At 40.6% G+C, this 26,151-nt stretch overlaps 1 protein-coding gene across 4 annotated transcripts in view; it reads left to right on the top strand.

Annotated features, from left to right (window-relative positions):
* The window catches only part of LOC115590285 (uncharacterized), a 53,064-nt gene that overhangs the window by 4,580 nt on the left and 22,333 nt on the right, over window positions 1-26,151 (top strand). Inside the window, exons 1-2 of one of the 4 annotated variants that reach the window (XM_030431600.1) lie at window positions 9,459-10,302; window positions 10,937-12,357. The exons of 1 other annotated variant lie outside the window; for it this stretch is intronic. In XM_030431600.1, the coding sequence (XP_030287460.1) occupies window positions 11,106-12,357 (1,252 nt within the window). In that variant the 5' untranslated portion in view covers window positions 9,459-10,302; window positions 10,937-11,105. 2 more of the 4 variants (XM_030431606.1, XM_030431607.1) reach the window with 2 other exon arrangements.

The raw sequence follows: 26,151 nt of genomic DNA, 5'->3' as shown, positions 1-26,151 counted from the left end.
AAGATGTGGTGGCAAAGGACCTCATCGAGTTGATGATCCACAAGGAACCCAAAAAGAGACCTACAGTGGAAGAATGCTTGAGTCATCCCTTCTTCTGGAAACCTGAGAGGTAGCATCAGTTTCATTGTCACCTTTTATTTCCGTATATAGCAGCTCGCATTGTACTAACAAGAGTAGATGCCCATGAGTGGCTCAGTGAGGCTGCTCTTAAAGGCACAGTGGAGCTTTCATCTCAATGCTAACATCAGCATGCTAAGATGTTTACAATGACGATGTTAACATGCTGATGCTAATAAGGTATATTGATTACGATGGTCACCATCTAAGTCTTGCATGATAGCATGCTAATTCTGTAGATGCTAATTCTTACTAAACACAACCAGACCTAAACTTGGTTGATGGGAATTAGTTTTCGATGTGTTGGGTCAGAAGCCAAACTACTGGACAAATTAATTTTGACTTAATGATGGCGCTGAAGAATATTTCAGGGGTCAGTAGGGTCGTTAAGATCCATCTTTTGGGAGCCATGAACGGGTGCAGTGTTAATTTCGTTGATGAAGACTATGACGAAAAATATTCGTCAACAAACCTTTTTCATGGACGAAAACTAAATGAAAACTAAATAAAAAGTCAGATATGATGACAAAGATTGTGCGAAATATAACTGACACTTTAGTCAACGAATAAAAACGAGACGAAAATGTTAGGGTGGGACGAATGGAGAAGAGATCCAATCAGAGCGAATCTCTTGAGGGTAGGTTGACCGATGCAGATTACAGCAGATCCATTCTAAAAAGCTGCGGCAAGCTGAACAGGCAGCAGCATTTACACAGAAGAAGAACAAAGACGAGTTTGCAGAACTTCACACAGTTTTGTGGAAGTTTTCGAAAGAGTTAGGTCGTTTACACGTTATTTAGTTGCACAGCTTTGGCGGATTTCAGCTGACTTCGCTTGTTAGCAAGATGGTAGCGTTAACGGTTTGCAGTGCACCCAGTCCGAGGGCAACGGCATGTCTCATGAACAACAGAAATGTAGGCGGTAGGTCCATGACCAAAACGAATAATTGACATCTGGGGAGAGAGAGAGAGAGAGAGAGAGAGAGAGAGATTCAGTTGACACAAACTGATTGATTCATTGTTATTAATTACTTATTGACTGAGATTATATTAGAATATAGTTTTTCTTTGTTATTATTTATTATTTCCAACCCCTTGCTTTGGCAATATGTACAGTGTTGCCTCATGCCAATAAAGCCATTTGAATTGAAATGAATTGAGAGAGAGAGAGAGAGAGATTTACCATTCACTAAGACTAGACTAAGACTAAAAGACTTCAGATGACTAAAATATGACTAAAACTAAATGGTGTCTTATTCAAAAGACTAAGACTAAATCAGAATTTGCTGTCAAAATTAACACTGAATGGGTGGACTTGGGTGGTAGTTTTGTGGCAGTCCATCAAGCAGTTGTTTCTGTGAATCAAACTGGACCACCAGACCAACAGTGTCGTCTACAGAGTCCTGACATGTCTAGTAAAACTCCATGTGTTGTCTCTTTTTCCATTTCACTAAACGAGCATCTTGAACACATTTTATTTTTCAGGAGACTTGAATACTTGAGAAGGATCGGAAACATCAAGGAGGTGGAAAAGTGGAAAGATGCTGACCAGGAATTAATTTCTTCGTTGGAGAAATGTGTCGGGGATGGATCCTTCAAACAGTGGAAAACTGAGGTGACAACTGTACAACAACTGGAACTTCTCTATTCCTTAATTCCACTAAATGACTAGTTGTTTTTGATGTTGCAGTTGGCAGAGTTGGTGAAGAAGATGGATCCCAAAAACACATACCGTGACAGCACACTGGCATTCCTGCGCTTCATACGAAACCTCCATGAGCACCGGTAAGTCAAACTGAGTTACAGATGATGAAGGGCCTTAAAGGTATTATTGATAACATTCAGTCATAAATGTGGCATTCCATCTCCCCACTTCTACTGCCTTCATGTTACAATACTGCTGTTGTTTGAATCATCTGCCCCCTCAAGTGGTTGCAGGTGTTGGTGTCTGTTGCTGAAGTCAATGTTAACACAAACTTTACCTGATTCCTGGAATGAGTGCCAGCTCCTTTATTGTTTATTTAATTGTCATGCAATTAAATTTTCTATCTGTTTGCAGTCCCGAGGACGCGGCCAACGTTGATCTGATGTCGATGTTTCCAGATCTCTTCGGGTGTGTTTATCTGTTTGCCAACAGCAGAGGGTGGAGTTTAAGGTCGCCTGTGAAGGAAATGTTTGGAACAATGTTCTCCAGAGTTGTAAAGCCATCCACAGAGGAGGATCATGTTGGCAGGCCAGTTCAAGAATCTCAACTTCTGTCTGGGCCAGTTCCAAAGTGACAATACTTTGATTGAGCAGGGTCTTTACTGTAGAAAAGAAAAAGTCCTGCCACAGCCGAGTTGATTTGATTGAACTGCATTAATGCCACAAGACCCGATGCTGGGTGGTTGTAAATCAGCACCCCAACTTCTAAGTTCGCTGATTTTGCCGCTGATCTGGAGCTTTAAATTCAACTGTATAGTAAAAAGACAAGTCTACAAGCCTCTGGATGTTTCCACATTAACTAAATGCAAACTTTCTTTTTGTGCTATCACTGAAAAAAGCTCCTTCAGGTAAATAAATTAGTGCTGATGTAGTTCTACGTCAACTCCAACAGTAGGACCTTGACTATGTTCTGTCATTGACACAGGTGATGTTAAAGACCTGTACTTAAAAGAAAGAGAGAATGTGAGTTGAAATCATTTGCTTAAGTGAGGAGGGCATCAAAAATGTAAAAAAAAAAATAAATCTTAAGTGCTTCCTCTTATTATGTGAATGTTGTGATTAAAACAATGTAATGAAATATAAAAGCTTTACAACATGCAGGTTGTTTTTAAAGAGATAGTTTTAAGGCTTTGGAAGGATTCTCTGTAATATAAGGTTATCTGTTGATTATAAAAATGAGTGACGTTTGACCATGTTTGTTTTAAGGTGAAGGCTCAATAAGATCAAATCTAACCTTGATATTATAATTACTTTCTTTTTATATGGAAATTATATGGGAATCACCAAATTTTAGTGGAGTTTTTGCAGACAGATGATACATGTGTGGTCATATAGAGAGTACTAATATCATACTGATGTTTTTCTGAAATGGTCTTTGTATTGTGTTTTATGAAAGAAAACAAGCCAAAACACATTGATAATAAATTTGTCTTTAGACTACAAGAGTGGTTAGAGTTTTTTTTTTTCCTATTGGTCTTTTATTATCTTTCTCTTTTATTTGACAGTGACAGGCTTTGTGCTCTTATTGTGCTAAAACTGCAAACACTGAACAAGTCTGCATCTTCCTGCCCCGTTGACAGAAACACATGCTTTTGCAGAGAAAATAAACTGGCTATGACACGTTATATCGGTGACTCCAAAGTTCTTCGTTGGGGTGCTGAACAATTTGAAGAAAGATCCAGGCTTTGCCCTCTCGAGGCTCCATGATTCTCCAGCCGTTCCTTTTCAAAGAACGTTACTACCTGGCCCTGGGAAGCGATTACACCTTCTCGCAGATCTACCTGTGGGATAATGAAGAGAAAGTCTTTGAGTGCTTCAAGGAGGAGTACATCCAGGCACCGCGCTCCTTCACTGTGGTTTCCACTGACAGCAGGGACTTCATCTTCACCTCCAGCTTCAAGGGAAACACGCAGATCTTTGAGCACATCATCATTGATTTGAGCTTGTGAGGGGCTGTGCCTTATTGCCTGTCCTGCAATCGAACGTCTTCCACTCAAAAGATATATTTGTGAAGGGAACAGACTTAATGAACCGACAAATATCAATTCCTACATAGTTTTCTGTCACAAATAAGAGCCGGGTCAAGTGGTGTTTGGAATCCTGACAGTTTCTCAATGGCCTTGTCCTATTATCTGTTCTCATGGCCTCTCAGACTTTCAGAGATACGACCATTTCACAAAGAACGAGAGGGACAGTCAAGAGGGTGGACACTCGTACAAGGCAGCTGGTTATTCTCCTAATAATCCAGCCAACATTACCTGTGGTAATGTACAGTATGTTGCCTTATCAGCACTGGGGTTCTGTGTTCTGATGGGCCCACAGTGCCTCCCTCTGGCCGTGATAAAGTATCACACCCCTTTGCTTTTTCCATACAGGGAATGTCTTGAAAGCACAAACCTTTAATGATCGTAGCTGAGACCCCAGCCCTTAGAGAGAGGTTGTTCAGTGGGAAAAGTTACTGTAGGTGCTATAAATTATGTTGCGTACAGTAAAAAAAACAAAGAGGAGGACGTGTTTTGTTGTTTTTGGAGGTGAAATATTCAGGACTGGATATAGCAAATTCCTTTTTAGAAAAACACATATGAATGGAAAAAAAATTCCCATTTACAGGTAGAAAACCTTTCAGAGGAAGCAGATAGAAGCTCTTTTTATCCATTCAGTGGGAAGGACCTGTGTTTAGGTGATGTCAGGGAATTAAACCTACTAACAAGTTTGAAAAAAGAACCACCGTTGTTGGAGTACCGATATTTAACTTTTGTTTTTAGGCTACAACTTTGAAAAAACATAGAATAAAGGCTCCTCACAGCAGAAGTCAGCGGACACCAATAAAATTGAGGGAAACAATATGTTCATGTAAATATATCCACTCAAGTCTGAACTGATCTTTGCACTTACTTTGAAAAAAAAAAAAAACTTTACTGCAGCTTGCAATAGCATGACATTCAAAAAAGGGTGTTTGCCAACTTCTTTTTAATGAACCTAATAAACAAGAAGTCTAAAAGTGCTTCTACTCATAAAGTGAATGGTATTGCAAAGAAAAAAAACCTTAATGGAATATGCAAGCTTTACAACATGCAGATTCTTTTGTATGATTTTAGTTTTAAGCATATTCAATGTTACTCTCAAAATATACTGTACATTTAGTCAGCTGAGTATCAAAATAAATGTGTAAAAGTATGATTGTAAGATGTGTTTTATCATTCATTGATCATTAGCATTAGAACTCTGGCTCTATCAGTCACAGTTCATCTTCTCCTCTCTAAGAAGCATTCATTACTTTGTGACGGGGAAATCTCACAATATAATGACACATTAACAAAGGACACTGGGATCTAAAAGCTGATATTTGTATGATGATGATTCAAATGAACGTGTTGAACTGACAAGAGACTAACTTTTTGCTTTAATTTATCACAATAAGTTGAATGCACAATGTGAGTGTGAGAACACTGGTGCCTGAACTTTTTTTTCTTGTCAGGCCAAAACAGAAACTTAATGAACTAGAAGCAAACACAAAAATATAAATAACATTTAAGGACCCAACATATTTCAAGAGTATTTTCATGTGTTGGACAGATCAGCTGAAGAGCGGGACAGCGGGAGTGACAGCTAAAGAGCCACAGGTCCGATTCAAACCCTGGGCCACTGTGTAAGGTGTATTCTCTACCAACCTTTTGTCTGGCCTTTCATGACCTTATGGGCCAAGACAGCTGATGACTGGCAGGAAATGGGATGAGAGAGAGGGAGGATGACACACAGCAAAGGGCCACAGGCTAGAATCAAACCCTCGGCCACTGCGGTGAGGAGGCTCTCTACATGGGGCTCCACTAAAAAACATTTTTATCTTAAAGAATACAACAGCATAAATATGACACCATTGGTGTTTAGATAGGCTCCATATAAATCTCACTGTCACCATGCTAGTTTATCTGCCACCAGGCACCACATTTCCTGGAAGAATGGAGGCTGACTGACAGTCGGTCTGGCAGCCTGGTGCAATTTCTATCTGCTTTTCACGACTCCATTATGGATGAAATGAATGAATAAACTCACATTTTGTCCAGAGTTGTCATTAGATAAAACTCTGAGGAAAACAGAAAGCAGGTCAGCTGTCTTTGTAACAGCAATGCCAACAATAATCCCACAAGTCTGTTTCCACTTTATTGTGACAGGCTGAAACATTTGAGCTGTCTTTCAGCTCCTTGTTTTTTTTTCAAACTTTACAGATGTGGTTCAGTCTCAGTGCTCACATCTACTTTGATCTCAGAAAGCTTGATGATGTTGTTCAACAGTTCACTTTTTGAAAATCATCTGCCAGTCAAACTTTACTACCAAAATACGCAGAATACTTCTTTATATACTATCACCACAAGAACAGGTCTACATTACAGTTAGAGTTACATCATATGTATAATGAAATTGCTCACTTCAGTATAAGACAGCTGATCCCATTTTAAGTCAGCCAAACACATTGTGTGTTCGGCCATCAGAGCGTCACAGCAGGAGGAGGAGCTTTACACTCAGCAGAATCAAACTGTGAACCTTTGTCAGAGTAACTTCTGTCTCTTCCTGTTATCAGCTTCTTTGTTTTCTATAAAGCTCAGGCAAGGGAGGAGTTTAGATGTCAGGGAAATAAAGCTAAAGGATTCCAAATATGTATGTATGCTATTTCTCCCATTCGTATACATTAAATGATAACAGATTGTGATGGAATAGGTTATTGTTCTTTGTGTAAGAATGATTGTATAAGAAAGTAAACGTAGTAAAATGTAATCATCTGTATTGCCAAAGCTCAAACCCTACTTAAAATATGTTTTAGTTTCCATAACAGGCCTATTTTAAACTTTCTAATAGATAATGTTGTATCTGTGTAATTACTACAAGTAGCTTTGTGCTTTACCACCATATATCTGACATGTTTCAACTCTCGTGTCGTTTCAGCCAAATATTAACTGTTAATGTACAGAGAGGTTCAATTACTTTTTACCTGCCCCATTCTTTAACCCAGAATGATGCCTTCAGGTATTCTTTAAGGCTGGATACAAACTTTGTAGTTGTATGTAGACGATGTTGACTGAACAGTCACAGATTAATGTTCAGGAAATAAAAGAGTTGAAGGGGAAAGTCCTTCCACACCCTGTGGAGGCCCAACCTATATTGTCAAACTGGTATTTTCCTGTCTCGCAACAGAGAGTTTTATTTTTTATTTTTACCCTGTTGTGTTTTTCCCTACCTGTTTCCTCACTGCTTTTCCCTCACCTGATCTTCCCGTGTGTGTGTGTGTGCTTGTGGGTGTGGTGTTACTGCCATAGACGAGAGACTCATCAATGTATCTACTGCCTCTTCATAATCCTGGTCTTCGCCTCTCATCAGTGCCAGATTGTCCTGCCTCATCTGATGACTCTCCAGATAAAACTTCAAATATAGTATCTGCCTTTTGATCCCGTGTGGATTTTTTCATGTGTTTGTGTCTCTCTGCTCACATGCAGGTTTCTCTGACGTCTCTCTGCTCAGCAGTCAGCTCACCTGTCTTCACCTGCTCACCCCAACCCTGTCCAGGTATTCTTTAAGGCTGGATAAAGTGCCAAAACCCTTCACCAATAAGACACTCTTTGTAGATTGTATGTAGACGATGATGACTGAACAGTCAGAGACTAATGTTCAGGAAATAAAAGAATAAAAGTGGTAAGTCCTCCCACACCCTGTCGAGGCCCAACCCATCTTGTCAAACAGGTATTTTCCTGTCTCGCAACAGAGAGAGTCAGAGGAAGGAAGAACTACAGATAAAGCACAGCATGTTAAGTTTTGGTAGATAGAATTCATACTACGGTGGACACACTACTTCAACACTGTAAATTAATTTTCCTACAATTCTCTTAACACTCACCTTTAAATTAAATCATGAAATAATCAATATTCTCACTTTAAAGAAGCACAGTCATGTAGACCTGCTCTCCTTCAGTTTCCACTATTGTGGTTATTTGTTATCATCAGAATGAAAACACAATATTTCACCTTGTACCTGCGACCACCAAAGTCTATTAATGTAAATTCCACAGCTCTGCTTATTCAAAGTTTAATTCCTGTTGCAGACCTGAAGGAGGAAGTTTAAATTCTAAATGTCAGTGAGGGAAAGGTGTGGCACTCTGTGTAACAAACATGTAGTTAATGCTGTCAGCAATTCTAGTAGTTAGGACAAGTGTAGTAGTTAGATGAGTTTTCAAGTTGTAGAAATGATTTTGCATTACTTCTGGTACTTATATGTCGTTACAGGGAATGTCTTCTGATTGATTTGTACCCCACCTTAATAAAATGTTTCTAAATATAATTTAATGTGAATATGATATGATTCATAAATAACGTAACAGTAACAAAATAACCTTTTCTTTTTCACAGTTACGCTGAAGAAAATAAATGAGTTTCATCCAACAGCTTCATGTAGCAGCATCCCCAACAGAAACACATCATCTCATACAGTGTGTAATTGAAAACAACCTCAAGAAGCTTAAAAGAATTCCTAAAGAAGAACAACATTAATGACATTTACCCATGCACAGAGTGTAATGACTTCATAACCCCACTGACTGCTGCTGTTGTAACTCAGGGATATTTGAACTTTCCCTTCACAGCAGGGTGCAGACCCAGACAACTGTTCAGCACTAGGCCTGACACCTCTGCATTTTGCCTCATTATCCCAAGCAACAATTGATTTTGCAGAAAAACTGCTTGAAGCAAGAGCTAATCCAAATGGATGTAATCAACATCCAAACACACCACTGCAAGCTGCTGCCATCCAAGACAGAGAGGATGTTGTGAAAGTGCTCATGTCTGCTGTGGCACTCGTGACACCCATATCTGGTATTTATCCTATTCATTATATTCACAATGAAGCAATAAGTCAGATGATTCACAAGCTCCGTCAAAAGGAGATAAATTATGTTCTGAAATCAGATATTTTGTGGATGTGGCAATCGCTACACAGGGGAAAACAGGAGAACAAGTGTTCAAAACTTTTGACAGTCACATGCTGTTGGAGCATCCTCAGACCCATCTGACCATTATTGAACGTCTTTTTACTGTAACTGGGTCAGGTGAAGAGAAATACCATGCTGTAACTGTTAGTTTTGTTAAAAGCCTTTAACAAGCTGTGAGGAATTTATTTTCATAATAATTCATACATTTATTTGTTTGAGAATATTTTCTTCATTGGAAAGCTTACTTTATATATACTTTATTTGGAATAATTTATTTAACTTATTAGCAGGCAGCACTTTACAACAGTATTCTATTTTTTTTCATTTAATTTTCATATTTTGTATGATGTTACAATAAATTGTTGGTTTACAAAAGTTCTGAATACACAACAAGCAAATTTATGTTTTGCATTTTGTTCCCATACTGTACAAAAAAATGAACCGAACAGTGACCTCAAAACCGATGTACGTATCGAACTGTGATTTTTGTGTATCGTTACACCGCTAATAATTATTATACCTTTTTTGTGATTTGTCCTGTAGATGTTAACAGGCGAGATTGACAGATTTTGGCATCAGAAGACGGTTACTCAAAGGCCAAACAACTTATTGCACAGGCAGTGCAGGAACAAGATGCTGGAAGGCCAGGGAGATATTTTTTTACTTATTTTGCCACTGATCTGGAGCTTCAAAGTCAACTGTATAGTAAAAAGAAGCCTCTGGATGTTTCTACATTAACTAAATGCAACTTTTCTTTTTAGAGAAAATACATTAGTGTTGATGTAGTTCTATGTCAACTCCAACAGTAGGACCTTGACTCTGGTCTGTCTTTGAAACGGCTGATGTTGTACTTAAAACAAATAGAGAACGTGAGTTGAAATTCTTTGCTTTAGTGAGGAGGGCATCAAAAATGTAAAAATAAATCTTAAGTGCTTCCTCTCATTACGTGAATATTGTAATTAAAACAATGTAATGGAATATAAAAGCTTTACAACATGCAGGTTGTTTTTAAAGACCCTAAACCCTACTTAAAATATGTTTTAGTTTCCTTAACAGGCCTATTTTAAACTTTCTCATAGATAATGTTGTATCTGTAATTACTACAAGTATATTTGTGCTTTACCACCATATATCTGACATGTTTCAGCTCTAGTGTGTTTTAATCCAAATATTAACTGTTAATGTATAGAGAGGTTCAATTACTTTTTACCTGCCCCATTCTTTAACCCAGAATAATGCCTGCAGGTATTCTTTAAGGCTGGATATAATCTTTGTAGACGTATGCAGACTATGATGACTGAACAGTCATAGAACAATGTTCAGGAAGTAAAGAGTAGAAGGGGAAAGTCCTCCCACATCCTGTGGAGGCCCAACCCATCTTGCCAAACAGGTCTTTTCCTGTCTCGCAACAGAGAGAATCAGAGGCAGGAAGAACTACAGATAAAGCACAGCATGTTAAGTTTTGATTGATAGAGTTCATACTACAGTGGACACCTTATTTCAACATTGTAAGTTAATTTTCCTACATTTCTCTTAACACTCACCTTTAAATTATATTGTAAAATAATCAGTGTTCTCACCTTAAAGAAGCACAGTCATGTAGACCTGCTCTCCTTCAGTTTCCACTCTTGTGGTTATTTGATGTTTGAAGTTTACATGAAAACACAATATTTCACCTTGAACCTACGACCACCAAAGTCTATTAATGGAAATTCCACAGCTCTGCTTATTCAGAGTTTAATTCCTGTTGCAGACCTGAAGGAGGAAGTTTAAATTCTAAATGTCAGTGAGGGAAAGGTGTGGCACTCTGTGTAACAAACATGTAGTTAATGCTGTCAGCAATTCTAGTAGTTAGGACGAGTGTAGTAGTTAGATGAGTTTTCAAGTTGTAGAAATAATTTTTTTGGAGTTTTGGAGTTTGGAGTCAAAAAGGCCGAACTTTAAGACTAATCAACAACTTCCTTCCACAAGCTGTTAGATTGCTGAACTACTGATCCGGAGCATGCACGCCGATGCACTTCATGAGCATTCGTCATAGTTTTAGTTCTAAATAATTATACATTATATTGTGAGTGTTTATTGTGTTTGTGTTATTGATCCCAGAAAAACGAGATCTAATTTTTTATGTTTTCTTTTTCACAGTTCTGCTGAAGAAAAGAAATCAATATCATCACACAGTTCAAAGTGACAGGACCCCCAACAGAAACACATCGCATAATACAGTGTGTAATTGACGATAACCTCAAGAAGCTGAAAAAAATGACTAAAGGAGAACAACATTAATGATATTCACAATGAAAAACTATTGAAGATGAATCACGAGCTCGCATCAAATGGAGATAAATTCTGCTCAGAAAAAAGATATTTCCTGGATGTGGCAAATGCTGTGCAAAGTAAAACACCTGAACAAGTGTTCAAAACTTTTGACAGTCACATGCTGTTGGAGGATCCTCAGACCCATCTGACCATTATTGAAGATCTTTTTACTGAACCTGGGCGAAATGTTGAAATATACCGCTATAGAAGTGTCAAATGGCTGAAGGACACTGGAAATCTGAACACCTACATTGAAGGAGCAGTCAGACGCTTTCCAAACATTCCCAAGGAACATGTACATCAGGCAATTATTACTTTACATGCAGTTCTGTGTACTGTGGAGGAAATACCAAATGAACAAGCACAAGCTTTAGTCCCCAAACTACTGGACCAGCTTTGCTTAAAAAAGAAGCCTGATGTATGTGAAACTGTTCTGAAAACACTGTATGTGATAACACAGAAAACAAAAGGCAAAGATGGCTGGGATCTGAACTTCACTGAAAAGTTATGTAAAGCAGTTGTTCCTTTTGTGCAAGACAAACACAAAATGAACATAAGAGTCTTTGCATATGGCATATTTGGAAACTTGCTGTCATGTAAACATGCTGGTAACATCTTATCATCAGTGGGAATAACTTCAGTTCCTGAGGACATACTGATGTCAGCAGATATGAAGATGCTACAAGATCTGAAAGAAGTTCTCAGACGACTGAACAATCATTTCAACCCTCAGCCACTCCACTCCAACACCACTGTGTCATCAGATACACACACACGGCGACCAATCAGCAAGAGGTGGAGAGAAAAATTACAGAAGCTGGTTGATGGAAGAAAAGTAATCAGAATTGAGAACATGATTTACGTGAATGATGAAGAGTTCCGCATAGCGAAGGGCAGAGATGGTACTGAAGTCTTCTTGGGGTTGAGAGATGATGGCACTGAGGTTGCTATCAAGAGAATGAAAAAAAGCCACTATCAAGTTCTGAGGAATGAGGAGGGATTTCTACGACTTCCAGAACTTGATCATCAATCTATTGTACGATACGTTGACTTTGCAGAGGATGAGTACTTTGGATATCTTGTTCTTCAGCTTTGTGAATACACCCTGGAAGAATGCATCAGAAACAATGATGGTGGTCTGCTGAAAGAGAAACTTGTCTATCAGGTTCTGGAGAGTTTAAAAGTGCTTCACTGTCAAAATAATCCAATTCTCCACCGTGATCTCAAACCACAGAATGTTTTGATTGGTAAGAAAAGCTTAGAATATTAAAAATAACAACAATATTTGAATTTAGTGTGAAACATGATTTAATGTCTGAGTTCATCTTCTTTGATTTGTCCTGCAGATGTTACCAGGAGGGCGAGATTAGCTGATTTTGGCATCAGTAGACAGTTACTCAAAGGACAAACAACTTGTCGCACAAGCAGTGCAGGAACTAAATGCTGGATGGCCAGGGAGACTTTAACAGGAGAAGCTGACATAAGATACAAGCGGAGCACTGATGTACAGGTCAGTTTTACTTTTATGTAAACTCAATTGATGACTTGGAGAAAATACTTCATATACTGCAAAACTGTTCTCTTAATTCTCAAGGTGGCAGGAATGCTGATTTATTACATCCTCTCTGGAGGAAAACATCCTTTTGGGGAAAACTTTGAATGTGGGTACAACATTCATAACGGTTTGGACAAGTTGGACCATGTTGAAGATGTGGTGGCAAAGGACCTCATCAAGTGGATGATCAGGAAAGAACAAGAGAGCAGACCTACAGTGAAAGAATGCTTGAGTCATCCCTTCTTCTGGAAACCTGTGAGGTAGCATCAGTTTCATTGTTACCTTTTATTTCTGTGTATAGTAGCTCGCATTGTGTTAACAAGAGTTGATGCCCTCGAGTGGCTCAGTGAGGCTGCTCTTAAAGGCACAGTGGAGCTTTCATCTCAGTGCTAACATCAGCTTGCTAACATGTTGACAATGCCATTGCTAACATGCTGATACTCAGAAGGTATATTGTTTACTATGGTCACCAATAATGCTTATAATGTAGATGCTATTTGTATTAAACACAACCCGACCTAAACTTGGTTGATGGGAATAAGTTTTGTATGTGTTTGGTCAGAAAACAAACTACTGGACAAACTGAGAATTTGACTTAATGATGGCACTGAAGAACATTTAGGGGTCAACAGGGGTCATTAGGATCATTAGGATCCATCTTTTGATCAATCATGAATGGCTGTACACAGTTTTGTGGCACTCAATCAAACAGTTGTTTCTGTGAATCCGAGTCGTGGTGTAGTTTCTGGTCTTTCTTCATCAAAGGTGTCGGTGTGTAGTATGTTGATATAAGAATTCTGCGGAGGCAAGGCTTAGTGGAATGATAGAGCAATCTTTATTTAAACAGATCTCAAGCTCGCATCCAAACCAGGCGGCCGCTACCTGGTGTTCTCAAATTTATGACAAAGTTCTGCCCAATGCTTTGCCCTCTGCTCTATCAGAAATCCTATTGCTTTTGATCTCAGAAGAAGCTCCCCTTCTTCGCTTCTGCAAGCCTCTTTTGAGTCTATTCACTTGCACCCTCCTACTTCTTCTAATTGGTCACTTTGTGGAGCGAGGGTCCATCTGTCCAATAGTAGAAATAGAAGCTGACCTGCCTCCTTCTTCTGTACATCATCTAACTCTGATGAGATCACTCCTTGGCAGCCTAAAGTGGACAAGATTGTCTCTTCATGCTTGTATGGAAATGTATACATTAGGTCAGCTCTAAACAACTGGCATGAGAGATAAATTCAGTTTTAGTGCTCCATACAGGCCTGTTCTCCAGCTAAACTTTAATGCACACACACACACAGGTGTTTAATTGCGCCGGGCCCCTTGTCATGTAAACATCACATTGGCCACCTCTCTTCCCTCACAATAAGGGAACACAAGCTATCCCTATTAAAGCTTAGCTCTGAATGTGTAACTGTGCAGACACCTCAGTGGACCAACAGACCAACAAGGCTAGTAAAACTCCACTTGTTGTCTCTTTTTCCATTTGGCTAAATGAGCATCTTAAACACATCTTATTTTTCAGGAGACTTGAATACTTGAGAAGGATCGGAAACATCAAGGAGGTGGCAAAGTGGAAAGATGCCGACCAGGAATTAATTTCTTCGTTGGAGAAATGTGTCGGGGATGGATCCTTCAAACAGTGGAAAACTGAGGTGACAACTGTACAACAACTGGAACTTCTCTATTCCTTATTTCCACGTAATGACTAGATGTTTTTGGTGTTGCAGTTGGCAGAGTTGGTGAAGAAGATGGATCCCAAAAACACATACAATGACAGCACACTGGCATTCCTGCGCTTCATACGAAACCTCCACGAGCACCCGTAAGTCAAACTGAGTTACAGATGATGAAGGGCCTTAAAGGTGTTATTGATAACATTCAGTCATAAATGTGGCATTCCATCTCCCCACTTCCACTGCCTTCATGTTACGATACTGCTGTTGTTTGAATCATCTGCCCCCTCAAGTGGTTGCTGGTGTTGGTGTCTGTTGCTAAAGTCAATGTTAACACAAACTTTACCTGATTCCTGGAATGAGTTCATCGTTTCTCTCTTACTGACCTCCATCACACAGATCTCCACAGCCACACCAGTTTTCGCTCTATTATTGTTATCTATATGTTTGAATGTTTGCAATTGAATTTTTTATCTGTTTGCAGTCCCGAGGACGCGGCCGACGTTGATCTGATGTCGATGTTTCCAGATCTCTTCGGGTGTGTTTATCTGTTTGCCAACAGCAGAGGGTGGAATTTAAGGTCGCCTGTGAAGGAAATGTTTGGAACAATGTTCTCCAGAGTTCCACAGAGGATGATCATGTTGGCAGGCCAGTTAAAGAATCTCAACTTCTGTCTGGGCCAATTGCAAAGTGACACCTAAATACTTTGATTGAGCAGGGTCTTTACTGTAGAAAAGAAAAAGTCCTGCCACAACCGAGTTGATTTGATTGAACTGCTTTAATGTAACAAGACCTGATGCTGGGTGGTTGTAAATCAGCAGTCAAACTTCTACGTTTGCTTATTTTGCCACTGATCTGGAGCTTCCAAGTCAACTGTATAGTAAAAATACAAGTCTACAAGCCTCTGGATGTTTCCACATTAACTTAATGCAACCTTTCTTTTTGTGCTATCACTGTAAAAAGCTCCTTCAGGTAAATAAATTAGTGCTGATGTCATTGACATGGCTGATGTTAAAGACCTGCACTTAAATGAAATAGAGAACATGAGTTGAAATTCTTTGCTTGAGTGAGGAGGGTGTCAAAAATGTAAAAATAAGTCTGAAGTGCTTCCTCTCATCATGTGAATATTGTAATTAAAACAATGTAATGGAATATAAAAGCTTTACAACATGCAGGTTGTTTTTAAAGGGGTAGTTTTAAGGTTTTGGAAGGATTCTCTGTATTATAAGGTTTTCTGTTGGTTATAAAAAATGAGTGATGTTTGATCATGTTTATTTTACAGTGAAGGCTCAATAAGATCACATCGACCCTCGATATTATAATTACTTTCTTCTATATGGTGTAATATCACAATGTGATGTGGGAATTATTTTACTTTCCTCACAAAGGACAGTGGAATCTTTATTTTAACCAAATGTTAGTGGAGATTTTGCAGACAGATGATACATGTGTGGTCATATAGAGAGTACTAATATTATACTGATATTTTTCTTACATGGTCTTTGTATTGTGTTTTATGAAAGAAAACAAGCCAAAACACATTGATAATAAAGTTGGTCTTTCGACTACGAGAGTGGTTAGAGGTTTTTTTCTATTTGTCTTTTATTATCTTTCTCTCTTTTATTTTGACAGCGACAGGCTTTGTGCTCTTATTGTGTTAAAACTGCAGTAAATTGAATATAATTTGGATATGAAGAAGTGACCTGATCATCTTCCTGCCCCGCTGATAGAAACATGTGCTCATTGTGATCATAGTGGCCCTCATTTATCAATCTTGCGTGAAAACGGGCGCAGATCTGAGCGCAGAATTGGTCGTACGACAGGACACACGTGTGATTTATGAAACATTCGTATCTGACCAATCTCAGCGTACGAATGTGCGGGTCTTGATAAATGCGGCGGCTGAATTCGATCGTCATTAACATGTTACGCCCTTAAATATTCCTGGTTCGGAGGCCTCGCCCACTGAGGTCAAACATGGAGAGAAGAAACACTGGCAAGAAAATAAACTTTTTCGAGATGGAGATCGGCATCCTGACATCCGAGGTAGAGCAAAACAAAGATTTGCTTTTTGGCAGTCTGAAAAATGGAATTAAAGGAGGTCATAAAAACGCTGTATGGAAGAGAATAACGGAGGCAGTAAACAGCGTTGCCAGAGGAACGGACTCCGGACTACTGCATTGTAAAATCTATCAAACTCTGACTGTTCACATTTCTTACACATAATTAGGCTTACACATGTTTCATGGGTATACATTTTTATTGTATTTTTAAATGCTTCACAGCCAGGCACCAGCATCATGTCGGCCAGGTCTCCTCCCCACAGCGCGTGCCCTCTGGCCCCGGTGCTGCGTCCAGACCAAACATCATCACAGCAGAGGTCCTGGACAGACAAACACAAATATGCAGTTTATTGGCCTCAGTTGCCGGCGCACATGAGGCAACAAATAACACATTAAAAGAAATTAATGAAACTCTAAAAAAGCCTTAATAAAGTCTAAAAATGACTAAATGTTGTCTATTTTCTGTGTTTATTATGCCTTTAGCCAATTCCACCAATAATTCACATTACTGATTAAATACTGCAGAGCATTTGCAAGAGTTTAAGGTATACTTTACGTTTAAAGGTGATGAATGAGGTCCTGTCTCCTCCGTATAGCCCCCAGTGGAGGCTGTGCTGCCACAGTTCCATGGGCATTGGCTCATCTGACTGCGCCGGCACATCAAAGGCACTCACTCCAATCACTAATACAATGTTGTGCAAAACTTGACAGACCAAAATGATATCGCACACTTTCTCCGGGGTATACAGCAGCGTTCCCCCTGCTGGTCCGAGACAGAGCCACCTGCCCTTCAGCAGCCCGAACAGCTCCACTGTGACCCGTGTGCGTGTGTGCGCACTACTGTGTCTGCGTTCCTGCTCTGTAGCAGGTTATTAGGTATTCCATTAATTAGTTGTCACGTAGCCTATCATATTTTATATTACAAAAAAGTGGTAGCCTTTCAGTAAGAACGTGGGCTTTTAAAAAAAATTTTTTTGTTTTATTCGTTTTAAGAACCCGTTTTGATCTGATCTAAATATGTGACTGCTTATGCTTAATGACAGCTGAGGTTTGTTATTTTCAGACTCAGCCAGATTTTGCTGTGCTGCACCGCAAATCCACAGACTCAAATTTGCGTACACGATCTCAGACCTGACGTGAGATTTGATCGTAGCTCCCGCTCACGTTCAGATTGATAAATGCCGAAGTTTGCGTGGAAATGGTCGTACCGCGTTTTTCTGTCGTACGTTCGTTTGATAAATGAGGGCCAGTGTGTGTATGACTACATTTCTTTAAATAGGATTACCGTACCTACGTGCAACATTGATTATGTAAAAGAAAGAAAGAACCAAAAAGGCAACAGTGTAGTTTTCCCAACTAAGTACATGTACATAAAACGAGGACTGCAATACCACTACCTGTTTGTCACACAGAACTTCTTTTTAGTGAACCTAATACACAAGAAGACTAAAAGTGCTTCTACTCATAAAGTGAATGGTACTGCAAAGAGAAAAAAAACCCTTAATGAAGACATGCAGATTCTTTTGTATGATTTCTGTTGTAAGAATATTGAATGTTACTCTCAAAATATACTGTAAATTTAGTCAGTGTCAAAATAAATGTTTAAAGTATGATTGTAAGATGTGTTTTATCATTCAGTGATCATTAGCATTAGAGCTCTGGCTCTATCAGTCACAGTTCATCTTCTCCTCTCTAAGAAGCGGTCTGGCAGTCTGGTGCAATTTCTATCTGCTTTTCACGACCAGTGTTGGTCACGTTACTTTTAAATAGTAATAAGTTATAGTTACTAGTTACTCCTCCCAAAAAGTAACTGAGTTAGTAACAGAATTACTCCAATATAAAAGTAATTAGTTACCAGGAAAAGTAACTCTTGCGTTACTTTCTTTTCTTCCCCTTTTCCCTCTTCCCCTTCATTAGATTAGAGTTGCTTAAAACGGAAGTGGACAAAGGAGGTTAAAGTAGTGTCTGTACTTCCACTTTGAAAACGTTAACTTTCCCTCTGACTCGCCATTTCTGCAGCTCACCTCTGCTAGTTTGTGTGTGCGAGGCTGTGTGGTTTGTGTGTAAACCAAACATAGCCTCTGATTGGCTAAAGAACTCTCACTCTACCTTAGAGAGCCAATCATCACCTCTGCGGTTGTCCCGCCCCTCCCTCCTGCCTCACCGGAGAAAAATAAAGCAGCCCGGCAGCTCCGGTGGCTGAGAGCCGAGTCGGATGGCAACAGCTTCAATGAGAAACTTCAATTTGTAACACGCCACATTTTATAGTCAGTAACGGTAACGGCGTTGTAACGATGGGAAAAGTAATTCATTAGATTACTCTGTTACTAAAAAATAACGCCGTTAGTAACACCGTTATATTTAAATGCCGTTACTCCCAACACTGTTCACGACTCCAATATGGATGAAATAAATATATAAACTCACATTTTGTCCAGAGTTGTCATTAAATAAAACTCTGAGGAAAACAGAAAGCAAGTCAGCTGTCTTGCAACAGCAATGCCAACAATAATCCCACAAGTCTATTTCCACTGACCACATTTTAATGTCTTTCAGCTCCTTGTTTTGTTTTTCAAACTTTTACAGATGTGGTTCAGTCTCAGTGCTCACATCTACTTTGATCCCAGAAAGTTTGAAAATGTTGTTCAGCATTTCACTTTTGGAAAATCAACTGCCAGTCATACTTTACTACCAACATACACACAATACTATTTTATACACTATCACCACATGAACAGGTCTACATTACAGTTGGTTACATAAAATATCTTCGTATAGTGAAATCGCTCACTTCAGTATAAGACAGCTGATACCATTTAAAGTCAGCAGGCTTCATATCCACATTGTGTGTTCAGCCATCAGAGCCTCACAGCAGGAGGAGGAGCTTCACACTCTCAAACAACTGTGAACCTTTGTCAGAGTAACTTCTTTCTCTTCCTGTCTTCAGCTTCTGTGTTATCTATAAAGCTCAGGCAAGTGAGGAGTTTTGATGTTATGGAAATAAAACTAAAGGATTCCAAATATGTACGTATGCTCTTTCCCCTATTCATATACATTTAAATAACAGATTGTGATGAAATAGGTTATTGTTCTTTATGTAAGAATGATAGTATAACAAAGCAAACAGTAATAAAATGTAATCATCTGTATTGTCAATGCTCAAATCCCACTTTAATATGTTTTAGTTTCCTTAACAGGTCTATTTCAAACTTTCTCATAGATAATGTTGTATCTGTAATTACTACAAGTATCTTTGTGGTTTACCTCCATATATCTGACATGTTTAAGCTCTAGTGTCTTTTAACCCAAATATTAATTGTTAATGTACAGAGAGGTTCAGTTACTTTTTACCTGCCCCATTCTTTAACCCAGAATAGTGCCTGCAGGTAGGAACGTCGCACCCCTGGGGGATGTGGGTGTCTTACCACACTTTTCCCGGTGAGACGGTTCAACACCCACACTTTTTCTGCCGTTTATCCGCAGTTTTGTACAAACGCCTCACTATAGTCGCTCAGTTTCTCCGGCCGCTCTGCGTCTGCGCTCGCTGCAGCTGCCTCCTCTCCCCCTCCCTCTCCCGTTACTGCTTCAAACATGACACCGGCTTTGGGACTGACCGGCTGATGATTGGCTGTTCTGCCTTAAGTCCCGCCTCTCTTGCTGTGTTAGATTTATTGTTCAGCTCGTGCTGATGATGCAGGATCTACCGTACAATACCAAATAATAGCCAGGCGTTTATTTGGGACAGGCGTTTAATTCCCTCCTCACAAAAATCCGGGATGAAAATGTCACAAACTTCGCCAGCTTCTCTGTGAATTCTCTGGCATCCTTCTGGGCACAACACGTGAAAAAGTCGAAGAAGAAAAACGTGCAGTGTCAGTGGTCACGTCTTCTTCCATGATGTTTTTTCAAAATAAATTAGATTCGGCTAGAGTTCTCAAGGGGTCGGCCCGGCCCGACAAACCCGACCGGACCCGCAGGTTCGGGCCAGGTTCGGGCCAAAAAAATACGCAAATGACCCGGGTCGGGTCGGGCCTCGGGCTTCCTTTTTCATCAAACACATTTCATTAAATACATTTCTTGCAGGTTGTAAATTATATATTGTTAGTTCTGTGAATCATCGCTGTTCACGTGTGTTGAAGAGTAAGTCTGGCTGCCTGCTTCATGGGGAGGGGCAGACACAGACCTGACACCGCTGCGTAAAGTTACAATAACAAGCGTATGAGGAAAACAATGCAGGCGCACGGGGGGTCGGGTTCGGGGAGAAGGTAATGGGCGCGTTCAAGTTGACCCCCTGCTGCCTGATCACATCAGCGAGATCTGCTGGCGACAGCAGGGGCGGGGATACAAACGCTGCTATGAAGTCGGACACTCTCTCTTCCCGTAGACGTGTCGTGACCTGGCTAAGGTTGCGGTGTTTGCCTTCTTCGTTGGCGAAGAAGTGGAGGAAATTGAAATTCCATCAATGTTTGATTACAATCAACAACGACTGCGATCAGTTTTCTTACCTGATGCTATGGGAACTTGCTGGCATTTTTTTTTCATATTAATCTACTTCAGAAATTATTCAATTTGAGATGTTCGGGGATCAAGACCCGTGTCAAGCCTGTCTTTTTGCAGAGGATGTTTTCATCTGATTGTATATATATATATATATATATACATATATATATATATATATATATATATATATATATATATATATATACACACACACACACACACACACACACACACACAGACAGACAGACAGACAGTTCATATTTAGAGACAACAGAATGTGACAGCTTTGTCACAATAACAACTTCAAATTTGGAAATTCCATGGCCATGAACTTTGGGTCATGACCGAAAGAACAAGATCCCGGATACAAGCGGCCGAAATGAGTTTCCTCCGCAGGGTGGCAGGGCGCTCCCTTAGAGATAGGGTGGAGAGCTCTGTCACCCGGGAGGAGCTCAGAGTAGAGCCGCTGCTCCTCCACATCGAGAGGAGCCAGCTGAGGTGGCTCGGGCATCTGTTTCGGATGCCCCCGGGACGCCTCCCTCGGGAGGTGTTCCTGGCATGTCCCGCCGGGAGGAGACCCCGGGGAAGACCCAGGACACGCTGGTGTGACTATGTCACTCAGCTGGCCTGGGAATGCCTTGGGGTCCTCCCGGAAGAGCTGGAGGCAGTGTCCGGGGAGAGGGAAGTCTGGGTGTCCCTGCTCAGGCAGCTGCCCCCGCGACCCGGCCCCGGATAAGCGGACGATAATGGATGGATGGAATTTGGAAATTTGGATACTTTGTAATTGGTTCACTACAAATGGTCACACAGTGGCTCATCAAGAGTAGATGAAGAGCCTAAATGTTGTCTTACTGTAAATGATCATCTTCTGTTTTCCTTGTAATGTCACCATTAAATAAATTTGAACTTGTCTATCTGGTACATTATAGTAAGTCTTGCCTAATAACAGTACAATACAATTTCAACAGTTATTCATTATTATGATGACAACTGTGCTTAGGTGCATGATTATATCACATATGAGGGGAATTTGCTGACTACATTTAACAAATAAGCATAACTATAGACACATAAGATGAAGCATTTTCTCATAGCAACATTTTTCACAATTAATGAAATACAATTCACTGAATGAATGAAATACGATAATCATAACACTTGACTGAATCAGATGCCTTGTCCCGCTGCACCATCTCATCACACACAGAATAGCTCAGGATAATTCTTTGTATTGTTAATGTGATGGGAACAGAAAGGGTTAATTAAGAAGAGTGGATAGTACAGATAACACTGGACACAGCAGTTAACCACTTCTTCATCATCACCACAAGCTGACAGAACTGAGCAGTTTATTGACGACATCTTTCGCGTCATCATCTGTTGCGATAGATGAAGGATTTTATAGGTTTATTCATGTTGACCAGCGGTTCCCAAACTTTTTTTGCGGAGCACCCCCTTCTACGTCCCAACCGGGCTGACGCACCCCCCCCCCAAAAAAAAAAAACGCAACAAAGCTTTGTTTTATCGCCATATAAAGACTCATGTTTAATCATGCGCAAATAACCACAACATGCATGACGATATCAACATCAACAGAGTTTCAATATCATACAACAAAGTTACGCACAAGCTTCCACTTTGAAGAGGATGAGTGACAGACAGGCTCAGTAACAGAAAGCACGATTTTGACATAAATGTTATTTTTTCAGCCGCGTAAAAGAAAAATTGCAGCGGTATTAAATAACCGTGGAGCTAACATCATCATAACACAACAGTTATGGAAATTAGAACGACAGAACATTGAATTGAATTACAATGAAGTTACAAACGATCCACAACATTGAAGAGCATGGGCTCAGAAACAGGTATAAATAAATAAAAACGAGGATCAATCTGAAACTTTACAAGTGCAATAAAATCACACACGATCCACAAAATAAGTAACAAAGAGGATGGGCTCAGAAACATAAGATAGGCCTAAATTAAAAGAGGATAAAAGAGGATCCATCTGGAACTTTTCAAGAGCTACGCAAAAGTCGCTCAGCCTGCAGCAAGAGAGGGAGAGAGAGAGAGAGAGAGAGAGAGAGAGAGATGGGAGGAGGATGTGTGAGTATTCCCAGTAGGCCTATATTTGTAGAAATAATATCAATACCGACAAAGACTTACCCATATTAATGCAATGGATGGGAGCCAGGTGGACAAGGAGGGAAAGGTGGAAAAGGCGGTGGCGGGAGTTAAAAAAAAAATTAAAAATCCTCCAAATTTATGTAATGAGCTATGACGTGTCTAGGTGGAAAAGGGGGAAAAGCCATGCGATATCCAATGGGGATGTCTCGCTCTGCTGTCGTCCCTCAGTCAGGTCGGTCCCAGAGAAATTGGGACTCGAAACTCGTCACCTCTCTGATGTGTCTGCAGCTGAGCACTGTGATGCATGTCTCTCTCCCCGGCCGGGAGAGTTATCATACCGTAAATTACCGAATAATAGCCAGGGCGTTTATTTGGGACCAGGTGGCAATGTGTGACAGGAGTTTAGTTCCTTCCTCTCAAAACCCAGGATGAAAATGTCACACACTTCTCCAGCTTCTCGGTGAATTCTCTGGCATCTTTCTGCAAGTGAAGTTGTTGTGGCGGAGGAAACGATTCAGCCAACCAGCACTCGCTGCAAACTCCTCATCTCTGCTGTCACTCACGGTGGCGGACATTTGTTTCGCCTTGATCATCATGCGGGACACTCTCTCATGGCGTGCCCGTTTGCTGATCACCCATCCCCGCATGTTTATCTCAGGCTCCTCGCTAGACTTCTTCCTCCCTCCAGCAGGCAGCCTGGTCCTGCTGCTGTCCTCCTTGGACAGACACTGAAGCTCAGTTTGATATTTTCACCAATCTCTCACTCTCTTGGGGTCGACAGAGAAACGTCTAGGCGCAGCATAAATAAATAAATAAAAAAATAAATGAATAAAAATAAAATAAAAAACGACCGTCCATCGGCCCACCGGAAAAAACCCTGGTACTCCCGATGGCCAGTCCACCCCTGCAATAGCAGTTTCTCCAGTGGCTGTGTGTGTGTGTGTGTGTGTGTGTGTGTATGTGTGTGTGTGTGTGTAGGTGTGTGTGTGTGTGCGCGCGCGTTATCAAGTTACTGTTCAATGAGTAACTTTCCGTGATCAACGATGTCAGTAAATGGATGGGCTGTGCTACAGCAATAGTTGCGTGGTGGTGTTTAACACGGGCCCTTTAAATTTAGAAGCAAGAACGAACAGGGTGACTAAGCGACTTAGGTGGAGTGGACAAGGTGGATTTTACTCTTTGTGCGCTTTCGGTCTGAACGCACAGACACTGTGTAATATTTTTACACCAGACCACCATTACATTTTTCATCTCGCGCACCACCTGGTGGCGGCTTGCGCACCCCCAGGGGTGCGCGCACCACACTTTGGGAATCCCTGATGTTGACTATCCCATAGGTGCGGCCACACGACTGCTACTTATCTGAAAGTATTTGATATTTGAGTTAAGGTAGAGACCTTATGGATATGGAAATTCATCGAAACACACGTCATATACGTCAGCGTAGATGAGAGCCAATTAGGGCAAAGTCCTGACGTCATGAAGGTGGGTCTGGGGTCGCGCAGCACCTGGAGAGCAACTGCGCGAATGCTCTGCAGCAGCCTCGCTCCCGCGATGACTTAAGGTCATGTGAGATCAGATGCGGAGCAGAAACCATCCAGGTCATCGTGGACACATTTTAACCAGCATGCATCACGATTTATGCAGCGCTGCGCATAAAGTTGACAGACGCTCAACTTTATGCAAATGAGCAGCGGCGCGACCGCGGCGACAGCCAATTGGGGGCTGATCTGGATTCCGAAGGCGGAAAAAGGCGGAAATGCCTGCTGCTTGAAAGACCCGTCCTTCGGTCGCTTTGGTCGCCTCAGTCGCTGCAGTCGCTGCCACACAGGCGACTGCAGCGACGCGATGTGAGCGATCAGAGCGATCAGAGCGACCACAGGCGATTTTATCGCCTTTGGTGTGAGCGCCCAATAATGGCTGCAGCCTGCGGGAAGGCAGCCCCACCTTCAGGTCCAACTCCGCCCACAATACCATTTTAGGATCAGTGTGCCGGCCGACGCTGAGGAACAGAGAGACCGGAGCTCCCGAGCATTAGCCACAGTTAGCACAACAATTGAACAGCTAGCTTTTCTCGCTTGTTGTGTCGTTCCGAGCCGGGGTGGCAGTGCTCCGGTCTGCTCCCTGAGCTCTATACCACCATACCGCTGTACACGGAGTGTAGTAGTGTAGTATGGGGCTAACAAGCTCCGGGGCCCGAGCACGGAGCGTTAGCCATAGTTAGCAAAGCAATAGAACAGCTGGCTGTGTATGGAGTGTGGTAGTGTCGTTCCGAGCCAGGGCTGCCTCGCCGACAGCAGCGCTCGGGTCTGCTCCCCGAGCTCTGTACCACCATACCGCTGTGCACACATACAGAGACCGGACAATAAAGGAAAGTGCTTGGAGAAAATCAGAGAGGAAGTTGGACTACCTGCCTGCTAAGTTATGAAAATATTTGTCTGTTACTTGATTACAGCGATCTGTTGTACTTTACTATAAACCACAGTAGCACAATCACAGCTAATTTTCCATGCTTGATGAGTTTACTCGCTTCGACTCAAAGGAGTCATTGTAGGAATAGTGATATATTATTATTCACATGAATTGAGATTTTAGGGGAGACAATGAGTGTAATAATTCATGTGTCCTTCATTTACATAACTCTGTCTCATTTAGAATCATACAGAATGTAGTAGTAACATATATTGCATCTTTTAAAATAGCCTACATTGGCTTTAGGTTATGAACAATGTATATGTATATATACATATATATAATACATATATATGTGTGTATATATATATATATATATATATATATATATATATATATATAGCTATAAAGTGGTGTTTATTGGATTAATTAATTTTAATTTGCCTAATACAATCAGATACTGTATTAAAATGATAGATAATGCAGTAGGCCTTTAAATGCTTCTGCCATATTATACCACGAAGATGCCAATTGACCTAAGAAGAGAGGCAGGCCTATGTATATTACAAAATATAAATGCATTTGTCTTTTTTTTGGCTGATTTAATTATAGATTTTCCATTTAGTTTTATATATGACAACACTACATTAAAAAGAAAATTACCAAGTCCTGCAGTTTGCAGGTGTTGTAAATGCAGCAAGTTTCATAGAAGTC

This window comes from Sparus aurata, chromosome 10 (genome assembly GCF_900880675.1).
Source record: "Sparus aurata chromosome 10, fSpaAur1.1, whole genome shotgun sequence".
Taxonomy (NCBI): domain Eukaryota; kingdom Metazoa; phylum Chordata; class Actinopteri; order Spariformes; family Sparidae; genus Sparus; species Sparus aurata.
Note: the sequence above shows the minus strand (reverse complement) of the source record. Positions and strands in the feature narration are given on the sequence as shown.